Raw genomic sequence first — 12,339 nt, forward strand, 5'->3', positions numbered from 1 at the left:
ATCGAGTGCCAAAGCTCCTCATGTCTGCAATTCATTGTGTTCTTTATCCCATCTGCAGCAGTGTTCTGTGATCGGATCTGTTGGTGGGATGGGAAAAAGGGAGGGAAGACATGCCAAGCCAAACTTGGAAGTGACTAATCATGAGACCAAAGAAAACACAGCCCTCACTTTCTCTAGCAATGAAGTGGACATAGTCCATTCTTCCTTCCAACAGAGCTGCGAGTGATCCACTTTTGTCGTCCATGCTCTCTGAATTCTCTGTGTTTCTTATGGAGGCGTCGGGACTAATGGAGGACAGACGTCTTGTACGGGTGGGTGTGTGGAGAAATGAAACATCGTGGTGATGGTGAAAGAGGAAGGAAATAAGATGAGGAAGAAAGGCAATGATATGGCATGAGCTGTGTTGGGAGACGTGAGCTGAAGAGACCTCTCGGCTCGTCGGTGAAGAAAGGCAATGAACTGTGTTGGGTGACAAAAGCTGAAGAGACCTCCCATATCTTATCATTCCTCTCTCTCTCTCTCTCTCATTTACAACACATGCAACAGACTAAATGCCCCTCCAACTACTGTACATATGTGTACATGGTCCACAGATATCAGATAGCTAGCATTTCCATGTTCCTTTAACTATGCCCATGCTTTTAACATATGTATAATATGGAAAAATGTGCAGAATTCACCTCATTGTTCGAATATAATGCAACAGTAGTTCACGTTGAATGGTGGCCGGAGATGCATATATATATATATATATAGATAGTCTGGAAGACTGAGAAATACACGAGAGCCTCTTAAGAGAGAGGAGTTTAGGGATGGGCGAAAGCGAGGCACAAAATATGGGACAAGCCTGCGAGGAATGGAAATGGAAGTCAGGCAACCTTTTATCGTCTTGTCCACATCCATCATCCTCTCTCTCTCTCTCTCTCTAAACAATAACAATAACCAAAACGGGATTCGTCAAGCTGCTGCTGCTGCTACAGTGCATCTCTGCAACGCTGAAGCACTACAGTCGTGTTCCCCATTTGCATGCTTAACCCATTCTTTCTCTTGAATTATATGTTCTCTCTCTCTCTCTCTCTCTCATGCATGGACACTCTGCGGGAGTTCCCAGCCATGGCCGACAGGAGCATGGCGTCGGTGCTGGCCTGGCTCAGCTCACATGACATGAACCCACCTCTTCCCACGCCTCATTCTCCCCTCCATTGCACCCATTAACGCATTAACCAGTCTTCTCCCATGCCGACCAACTACATCATCAGCTACTCTCAATATATACATCTAGTTTGTTCTCAATCAATATTACAATAGTGATGTAATGTGATGTCAATAATAAAAGATAACAGGTAGTTTATCTCCTCGTCAACCTTTGACACCTTTCATGAGGGTGGATGCGTGTTTGATGAGGAGTATACTGCATCACGTTGATGTATACACTGTATATGGTGTGCTTTGTTTGTACGTACATGCATGTATTCGCTGTATTTGGCCATATCTATCAATGGGTTTATTTGAATTTTGTTTGATTAAAAAATTTACTTATATCTAATGATATTTTATATGATATGTGATGATATAAAGGTCAATGTGATATAATAGAGTATTGCATCGTATTGCTCACATTTATAGCTTTGCAAAGATCTTTAAGTTTGGATGATACTTGTGGATACAATAAGGTTTATGGTAATGTGAATATCAAATATTTGACATAGTTTGAAGTTGTTATATTTGGAATATATTATCATGTGATATTCAGGCTTGGATATATTATTTGATTATATTAAAGGTATAAGAATTGTTGAAAAATTAGTGATATGTACATGATCAAATTAATGCAATTCAGTATCACTTAAGTCGAGAAGAGGATAAAGATATCATTTGTAATATCAAGAGTGTTGCTTGGCATTACAAAGTAAATTAGTGGAGAGATTGATAAAGAGGTTGCAAAAGAAATAAGATATTACTAAACTGAAGTAATAAGAGAGGAGAACTATTAGTTGATATGAAGATAAATGTATTTAAAGGAGTTTGAGATATACTCTTAAACCTAGTTAATGACCTGGCTAATGATGTAGTTAATGGATGATTGTTATAGTGGTTTATATCGTTTAAGAAGTAAGATTTTGAAAATGAAACATGGATTCAATGAAAATAATATAATATGATACAAATGCTTTTGAGTTTGATACTGATAGTATCAAAAAATATTATGTTCAAAAAAATACCTTACACAGATGCAAGGATCATGTATTGGAGTTATGCTAAATATTTTATACTAGAAGGTTATTATGGTATTCACATTCTCCGTCAATATAAATTATTTTAATGATAAATTAAAAAAAAAATTTGATCATTTTTCTAAAATGTTATATCCAAAATAAAGACTATATTAGCTTCACGAAATAATAAAAATTAAAATTATCAATGAAAGTGATATCCAAAATTATCAAATGATATAATATTATCTGGTGTTCCAATTAATTATTTGGCAGGTCAACCGCATAATCCAGTCAACCAAAGCACGTCTGGTCAACATGACAGCAACTGTCATGAAGCTGATGATTTCTCTGCTGTGGTCATCAAAACCCTAATCCACTGTAGCAGGGAACAAACAGTAATGGGCATGCAGGGCAACCTTGTCGCACAAGTAAACTGGTCTCTTAGATCGAAGGATTGAAACCTTATATTCTCTCTATTGTGGGCTGTCAAAACAATGACGATAACATGAGCTGTAGAGCATATATATATATATATATATATATATATATAATGTTGGTTTACTTAGCAGTGTTTGTGATGGTAATTTTGATAATGGGCGTCATTTCATGTCGACATGACGCATGTGCAGTTCAAGCGAGGTGGGAGCGAAACAGTAAAATAATACGGAGGACGTCACCGGGAAGAGCGAGGATGGCTGGGCTTAAGTAGTGGTGGCGGAGGTATTTATGGAGGGCTTAATTGGCAACCGTGGACTCCCCTCACGCACCGGAAGCTGGTACAATCTCCGGCGAGAATTCATCGGGCTTGTCGGGGAGAGAGAGAGAGAGGGACTGTGTGTGTGTGTGTGTGTGTGTCATCACAAAGTGGCCATGTTTAGGGTCGATGGTGTCCACGCTCTTTTCTCTTACCCTCTGCCAGTTTTGAGCCTGAGCTGAAGAGAACGATAGTAAGAGCGAGAGAGGGAGATACAGGGATATGGATTTCGACGAACACGATGAAGGAATAGAGGAGATGGCCTTGCCGGTGCGATCGAGTGACCACACCGTCACGGGGAATTCTGATCTAGGAGGAGGAGGAGGAGCTAAGATGGGCGGAGGAGGGGAATCGGCGTCGGCGACGGCCGGGATGGCGGTGAGAGGGTCGGGGCACCGCAAGACGTACGGTGGCAGAGGCGGGCGAGGGAAGTACCGGGAGTGCCTGAAGAACCACGCCGTGGGAATCGGGGGGCACGCGGTGGACGGGTGCGGGGAGTTTATGGCGGCGGGGGAGGAGGGGACACTCGACGCGCTCCGTTGCGCTGCATGCGGCTGCCACCGGAACTTCCATCGGAGGGAGGAGGAGGGAGGAGGAGCTGGTGGTGGCGGAGGCGCGACGGAGGTCATCGGGTACCACCCCCAGTTCTCGCCCTACAACCGCGCGCCGGGAGGGTACTTGCACCCCCACCACTCCACTGCCACGGCACTCGCGTCGCCGCAGCAGCACAGGCCGGCACCGCTGGCGCTGCCGTCGGCGCGGGGAGGCGGAGGGCACAGCTGGGACGAGCAGGAGGAGACGCCGAACCCGATGGTGGGCGTCGGCGGCGGAGTCGGAAGACGAGGAGGCGTGGTGGCGAGGAAGAGGTTCCGGACCAAGTTCACGCAGGAGCAGAAGGAGAAGATGCTGGCTTTCGCAGAATGGCTGGGGTGGCGGATTCAGAGGCACGACGAGGCGGCGGTGCAGAAGTTCTGCGAGGAGACGTGCGTCAAGCGGCACGTCCTCAAGGTGTGGATGCACAACAACAAGCACACCCTCGGTAAGAAACATTAAAGAGACGCAAGAGGATCGAGTCAGGGGAAGTTTGTTCCATCGTCTTCGTCTCCTCTTGTAGCCCTCTTACAATTGTCTTCCCATTTGACTGTTGGCTCCCAAATGAAACGCTTGGAAGAGTGGAGGTGACAACGTAGAAGAAGTAGAAATAAACAAGCAACTTTCGGATTCAAACTCCTCACTGCTGCTGGTTTCCTGTTTCTTTTGTTTCTGTTCTTTCGAGCTTTTCTTGTAATCTCGGTACTCACCTGTTAAGAACGACCAGAGAGTCGCTTCACGACCCAGTGAAACGTGTCCGCCATGCAACGCAGTAGATGTATCTTCTATTAAAAGATTAAACATTAGGAGTTGAGGATGTCACGAGCTGCTGCAGTCCAAGTGTTATCGTGTGGAACGAATAAGATTATTTCCTCTCTCTCTCTCTCTCTCTCTCTCTCTAACAATGCCATCCAAGTCTCGAAGGACCAAAGGAGACAGAGGAGGATGGGTGCGATATTGGGGAGATTCGGAGAGTACGACGGAGGCTGTGATGGGCCGTGCATGGCTTCTTCCCTGTGATGGACGTTTGCTTTTTTGTCATCTATAGATCTGTCGCAATTAAAGTCCAAAATCACATATATCATATAATAATAAGAGCAGAGTATCATTGCACCCAAAAGTAAAAGCTTACTGACAGCAATCTTATACATCGGATCTTTGTGTCTCCGAATCTTAAAGCACGAAGGTGTGAATCTCGATCATCGTTTATTGCGAATATTATTAATTAAGCCACTGCTGTATCACAATCTGGCCCATTAGATATAGGGACGAATTGTCATGTTATAAACGAATTATTGGTGGCAGAAATATACTTACCGATAAGTTTCTGCCAGTTATGAATGGGAGGAGACAAGGATGAGTGCAGCTCTTTGGATTTCTGAGCGAAGCGTTGAACACGACTTTCTTATCAGCACCCACTTCGAGAAAGCTTCCGATGGTAAGACCTGCGTCCAAATACAGATGAGTTAATGGTTCGTTTAAAGCACAAATAGTGAACGAAGTTAAAGACGTCATTCATCGATGCTTTTATCTGTCTGGATACAGCACAAGATAAACAATGGTGATACTAAAAGCAAGATGTCTCAATGCCTAAACAAACACTGACCTTAGCAGGCAAGAGAGGCAGTCCGCAGGCTATTATATCTGATAATGCAATGACAATTGCTAAATAATTGTTGATGGCAAAACTCATAGAACTTCATCAAAGCTGTACTCGATAAATAGAAACAGCACAATAATTAAACATAGAAGATATACCCCATACACGAGGCTTCTGCTAATATGGAGTCTGAGGAGCATCAATGTACGTAATTTTATTTTTAAATATTTAAAAAGACTATTTTCAACTCTGATCTCTTAGGTCACAAAGAAATAATCTTACCATTGTATCAAGATCCATCCTCAATAATAATTAAACATCGGGATTACATGAAAATTTCAATCTATTTTAGAAGCATGTTGGACAGTAGTAGACAGAATTTAGAAGGCATTTGAAAAACTCTTAACCGTTTTAAACTATATGAACTTTAATCAATTGTCCGAAGAGAACCAAGAGATGGAGGAAAATATGCTGATGATCCAGATCATGGATACACCAATGGTCACAACAGAATCCCACGGGGATTCCTGGTGTTCCCTTCCTAGAGCATTTGATTGAAACCTGGACATCATAGCCATTGTTGTTACGGTCGTGCCACCTCTACATCACGCAAAGCTTCCTGTAGAATCTTTACAGCACTATCGTAGTTTAAGAATCCCATAAACCAAAATTCATGGTTGTCTGTGGAAACAACTTGAATATATTTTTCTGCAGACTTCATTCTGTTTACTGAAGGGTTAACTGCTCTGAGCTGATTCAAAGGAACAACTACCTGCTCATAATCCAACAAAAACATATGTAAGTTATGGATCATCGTATGCTTAAAACAAAGACAGCCGTTTCAATGTGTGACAAGAAGAGTGAATTAAAAAGCTTTAACACTGGAGAATACCATCATTTTAAAGGTTTAAGAGTCAGGAAGAAGAATCAATCAACATGATAAACAAAGAAATGGCTCGGTGATAAAGTTATATGGTAGAAATGAAGAATAGTTGAAACAAATTCCAAAAATTGAACTTCACAACATCACATCAAAAAATAGATGGGCATGGGAATTTTCATTTAAGTGAGCAATTAGTATGCTCTCGTTCTTGCTTTCAGAGTGTAGCTCATGTCTGCAAATTCTTTTCTACTAGGTGAGGAAGTCCATGATAGTTCATTATCAAGTGCAATTTAACTTACAAATAAATGTTACAATAAGAAATTAATCTTGTTTGTTCCAGGCAGATCTCTGAAATAAAGTTTATATCCTGACAAGACTCAATCAAGAATGACAAAGATCATTTGCTCAGAAATCAGCCATGTTTGATCCTAAATCGAGTGCCATAATTTGGGCTGCTACAACGGCTCAGCTCTTTTTACTAGATTCGTTGGTCCAATGTTGGGCCTTGATTGATGACAAGGCTTTCCATGATGTGTGCTTACAGGATCTGGATGAGTCAGACAATAAATGATGGAGACTGAGGATAGGAGGAGATCTAAGAAAGGAGCCCCGAATGGCAAAAGGAGAAGAGGATATCAATTTACCATGTTTGAAGGACTGCCATCAAAATTGGTTAAAACTATGTCACCCTTTTTTCGACTTAATGGGAAAGGGTTCTCATACAAACAGGAGAGGAAAGAGACTGGTGTCTCACTGTAATAAAAAATGTGGCACGGTTATGTAGTCTGGTACCATAGAGGTATCGCAGCACAAAATTCATATGGTAGCTTCATGTCTTTATTATATAACAATTGGAGACTTATATTACCAATTTAGAATTTTTGTTAGGAAGAAGATTTGGGCACTAGTAGCCCTGTAAATAGACATGGATATAAGCCTCTAACATTCATGCTTTCACTATTGCTTTGTATTTTTGCATAACTAAAGTAGTAATAACTAGTATTAATCCTAGTAGATAATTCTCTTGTGAGTCTTTGACCTCTTATTGGGGCACAACATTTTTCTAGGTAATAGACACACCCAAGAATTTTGAATCAAATGAGCCCTAGAAACTTTCTCCATATTACAACAAATTACTATTCCTCATATGGTTAATGGTAAGTTATGTATCTTTTCTAGAAATGAAGTGCATGAAGGAAATCAGTTCAAACTGAAAAGGCATTCAGAAGTTGGATATAGGAAAATTCTATAGTATTAGTACCATTCCTTTGTTAAGAAACCTAGCTCCCTATAAGAAATCTAGCTTCCTATACATATGAATGATTGGATGTCAATGTATAGACAGTGATGAATTTGTTTCTTTGCATCACCATCTGTACATTGATACACATAGTCATGTACCAATATATTTTTTAAATCACAGTTAACAACACTATCTCTGATACTTGGTCGATCCCAGTAAAAGAAGAACCCAAATTGTACATGCTAAGTGATACATACCTTATAATAACTCCATTCAGTTTGATCTCCAATTTTATAGGGAAGAGGATTGTCACTGCAGAATGCAAGTTTTGTGGTGGAAAGATAGAGAACTCCCATAACAGGACCAGCAGATGTTGATAGATAGCATGCATGGTATTTCCTAAGTTGCTCTTCAGAAAGTGTGTCAAAAGTTTGTTGAAATATCTTATCATAACCACCTTCTGCAATCACTTTGGTTCCTTGAGCAATTCTTCCCATGGTAGCTTCAACAAAACTAGGTCCAGTGTTCACTGTATAGAATAAGAGAGCAAGATATTGATAGAGCATGAAACCAAGCTTCGAAAAAATAAGAATAAAAATTAATGTTTGCAGAAAATAAAATATTGAGTTGAAGTCAAGGAACAAAAACAACTTTCAGGTAATTTTGACAAATATAAGTTACCAGATTAAGCAAGAGTTTTTTTGCCACTTCAATTATAGCTCTTTACAAATAAATTCTACATAGCATACATGAACTCGTCAGTCTGTCCAGAGTTTTGGGTGCAACTTCATTTTCTTACATCACCTTAAAACATGGAACATGTATTATCTCTGTCAAGATATATATGGCAATAGAAAAACTATATCACTGGAAGCGTACAGCATACAGAGTCCTAGGAAATCCAAATCCACATTGTTATTATTAGTCAAGACATATAGGTCTGCACCATTACTGTCCTTACATCATATTGTTAAACATGATGGAAGTAACAGTTGGTAGTCAGTGACATTAGCCATGGTCATCCTCCTCCATGGTTTCGCTAGCTATCCAAAATAGCACAATTCTAAAAACCTTCCAGTATGATCTCAAAATTAAAATTCACAAAGAATGACTGCAATTAAATTGTTGAAGATATCTTGCCAACTTATATCATCTTACAACAACAATTAATAACATTCTAGTTATTATGTACATAAGATGTAGGCATAGTACATGAATTTAAAAAAAAAAGGGAGAAGATTTGTATGACTTTAAATGTTGGGACCTAGTGATATGATAAGGTTGCTTCTTTCTGATCTAAGCAATGAGAAATTCAAGTCAGGGAAAGTCGGCATTTGCAGGGGACCATCCTTTTCTTTAAGACTTAAATGACTTTGTTAGTCTTAACTACTACGTCATCAGTCATTACAATATCTTAGTCAATTTATTCCACAGCCCCTTCTAATACCTAATTTCACCATCAAGATCCAGTCTTAACTTATTTATTCATTTATCAACACAAGTTTTATACTGCCATCCCCTTATTTTTCTCAAACAATGTAAACCATAATTGAAATATAATTTAAAATAGCATGACTCTGGCTGTGATACTGTGTATAGCCTGCAAAGCAATGATTTATAAATATAGCTCACAGATCTAAATTTTCTTTCCATTTATGAATTTGTTTTTATATTTCATCCAATGACTATGATTTAGATAAATATGTAACCAGACTAGATTAAAGTCAATCTGGAAAATCAACGTTCTCACAAGCTAACACACCATCCTACCATTACTCCTGCAATTGACATTCGATAGTATTACACAAAGAAGCAACGAATTAATTGCACAGTTTTAGGGGATGTTTTAGACGGATATATCCTTGATAGGATCTAATTAATAAAAATAATAGCCTGTTATTAACAACTGCAAAGAGATTATTTCGTTGCAACTATCAAGATCGCCTGAGAAAGTCGTAATATTATGTTTTATTCTTATATAATCCTTATTATTCATTAAATTTCGGGTGCAAATGCATGTTTGATAACTTGGTTAACTATGAATGCTAACTCATATCCACGCATTCAAGAATTCCATTGTCTACTCAGTATCAGTTAATCTACGATATGGTTACTTACGGTGCTGCCATGCGTTTCTAGTCAAGTCCTCAGCTTTCTTCGCTGTCTCACCGACCTTGCTCCCCCATATCTTAAGCACGTTCTTCACTGTCTCCATCGTACCTGATCATCCACAACCCCCTCAATCAATCAAAACTCCAGTTAATTAATAAGACAAAGGGGAAATTTTGGTACTTCGGGAGGAAGACGAGTTCGCAGCGGGAGGGGGAACCGCATAAGTGTTCGACGCCGGCGGCGTTGCGGAAGCCGCGGGAGGCGCCTCCCTGGCCAGATGAGGCGTCTGGGACTCGGTGGGTTGCTGATGGGGCTGAGGGACGTCGGGGTTCAGTAGAGGCGGCCGCGGCGGCGGAGGGGGAGCGGGGTCCTCGGCTCGGAGATTGGTGTGCGGGGCAGCTTCGGGGGAGCGTTCGCCGTTGGACACCGCCTTGCCGGCATGTTCGACGGCCGGATCCATCCCTCAAGGATCGCAATTCTTCCGCCTCTCCCGAGATCGGAGGGCCGACGTTTAAATCTTCGCTATAGATCGGATGCGTTTGTTTCAAGGAAGGTAGCAGCGCCGAAACGTCCGGGAGAAGGAGAAGTTATATATACATCGAGATCTGAGATCTCGGCCGATATAAACATTACAATGGTTCATGTAATTATATGTAAACTGCGTTTCGGTCTCTACATTTTTTAATAATATTTTTAATTATGAAAAAGTAAATCATATAGGTTCATTTATTATAATAACATCAGTTTTACTGATAAAAATATGAAAATAAATAATAAAATAATAATTTCACGTTTTGTAGCAGACGACGTCGGTGGTGAGTGGAGTCGTTGGCATCGATATCGATGTAGTTGTCTGACAGCTTCCAACAACGATAAGGTCCACTTTTATCGCGACGTCACCCACCTCCATAAAGAGTGTGCCGCTAACCTTATCGTCGCCTACATCGCTCTGCATCTGCGTTGATGCTGACATAGTTAACGAGCAATGACTGCATCAACATCAATGCAGATAGTGGTGGTTGCCATGACATCTATGGCGAAGATGGTGGCTGCCTCGACCCCTCCCCGTTTGCATCTATGTTGACATTAACGCAATTGCTATGCAATAAAAGGATCGCTTAGTATTTGGCTCGGTGTTGATGCAGATGTCAAGTGGCCTTTTCGTCACTCAATAACTACATCGACGTTAACACAAAGGAGGAGGGGTCAAGGTTGGGATTTACTCAATGGGTCAATGATGAGATAACCACCATCTTTGATGTAGATGTTGCGATGACCACCACCATCAATGTCAACGTAGATGCAAAGCGACATGAGGTGGGTGGCGATGAGGTCGGCAACACGCTCCTCACGGAGGCGAGTGGTGTTGCTAACCCATTGGGAGAATCCCAACCTCGACACAAAGTTGGTGTCATTGGAACTCCTGCCACTCCCATTGCTATCGCATCAGTTTCGACACCACCTCTCGCCAAGTGACACTTTTGTTGCTCGACAACTGTGTTGACACCGACACAAATGCAAAGGTAGAGGGGTCAAGGGTGGGATCCGCCTAACGGGTTAGCTGCAAGGAGACCATCTTCACCGTTAACACCGTGGTGAACACCACCATTTGCGTTAACACTGACGCAATTATTGCGTCAGTATAGATGCAAAGCGATGTAGGGCGAAAGACGATGAGGTTGATGGCACACTCCTCATAGAGGTGGGTGGCATCACGGTAAGAGCGAACCTTATTGTCGTCAGAGGCAACCATGAGATCCGCCTAATGGGTTAGCAGTAAGGTGACCACCATCTTCGCCGTTAACACCGTGGCGACCACTACCATTTGCGTCAACGCCGATGCAATTGTCGTGTCGGTGCAGATGCAAAGCGGTGTACAACGAACAATGATGAGGTCGATGACACACTCCTCATAAAGGCGGGTAGCATCGTGGTAAGAGCGGAACTTATCGTTGTCAGAGGCAGCCAAGCAACTACGTCGGTAAGACATTATCGTCCGCCATCGAATATTTAAATTATTTTTTTATCTTTTATTTTTATGTTTATGTCGGTAAAAATAACATTGTTAAGGTAAATAGATCTAGATATTTTATTTTCGTAACTATAGGGATGTCAATACAACTTTTTAATGTACAGGGATCGAGATATTAAAAACAATTAACTACAGTGACAATATATAATTAGCCCATAGCTTTATGATGCATTTTATTTTTTTTCCCCTCAATTTATAGGTATATTTTTCTTATGCTTACATTACACATGGTGACATATCTGATCCACTTTCGAGGCTCAAGATCTATGATTATTGATAACAGTTTTTTGAGATTCATCATTTATCCTTTGTGAAAAAAAAGATAACTGATAGATATTTAATTTGGAAAATAAAAAGGGATCCTTCACATCTCTCTATTTGTGTGATATGGATATACATATGTGAATCTTAAAGCATATAAGCCTCCAACTAGTTCATTGTCTACAAGTTTAGACAAGCCAAGAACTCCATTTTGCATCTCCAGAGAAGCATATAAATTGAAATGAAGGAACCATGATCCCCATTTCCAAACAATAATGAAAGGAATAAAACTACACCCCCATGGAACAATTTTGCAATGTCTCTTGTTCATGAATAGGAATCAGGTGAAGATCTACAAGCTGGTTTCATTTCAGGACATGAACAGAGATGATGAATGTAATCCTCAGCTGGTGCCTGCACCAACTTATATTTCTACCTCAGCTGTTTGTCTGCAGGGGCAGAGTAAATAAAGCTGCCCAAAGTGCAGTCAGACCACATTCATATCATCAAGGAACTAAATATGATTTCCTTAGACCTTTCAAAAAACAAACAATCTAAAAAATACTTTACAATTCATAGTCCAAAATGATCATCATCCTGTTTTATATTAAACTGTGTCCTCCATAGAAGAAAACTTGACAAGAGCT

General features: G+C 40.7%; 2 protein-coding genes across 2 annotated transcripts; one reads left to right on the top strand and one right to left on the bottom strand.

Moving 5' to 3' along the window:
• Positions 1–2,812: 2,812 nt before the first annotated feature.
• LOC103986770 (zinc-finger homeodomain protein 1-like) lies at positions 2,813–4,467 on the top strand. Its single transcript, XM_009404863.3, has one exon. It carries the CDS (start codon positions 3,193–3,195, stop codon positions 4,021–4,023), a length of 831 nt encoding a protein of 276 aa, XP_009403138.2. The 5' UTR covers positions 2,813–3,192; the 3' UTR covers positions 4,024–4,467.
• A 993-nt stretch (positions 4,468–5,460) lies between these two features.
• LOC135614235 (GEM-like protein 1) lies at positions 5,461–9,983 on the bottom strand. Its single transcript, XM_065111376.1, has 4 exons — positions 9,580–9,983; positions 9,406–9,507; positions 7,545–7,816; positions 5,461–5,933 (listed from the first exon to the last, which is right to left on the bottom strand). Exons 1-4 carry the CDS (start codon positions 9,857–9,859, stop codon positions 5,745–5,747), a joined length of 843 nt encoding a protein of 280 aa, XP_064967448.1. The 5' UTR covers positions 9,860–9,983; the 3' UTR covers positions 5,461–5,744.
• Positions 9,984–12,339: the final 2,356 nt, after the last annotated feature.

Source organism: Musa acuminata, chromosome BXJ2-6 (genome assembly GCF_036884655.1).
Source record: "Musa acuminata AAA Group cultivar baxijiao chromosome BXJ2-6, Cavendish_Baxijiao_AAA, whole genome shotgun sequence".
In the NCBI taxonomy this organism is placed as follows: domain Eukaryota; kingdom Viridiplantae; phylum Streptophyta; class Magnoliopsida; order Zingiberales; family Musaceae; genus Musa; species Musa acuminata.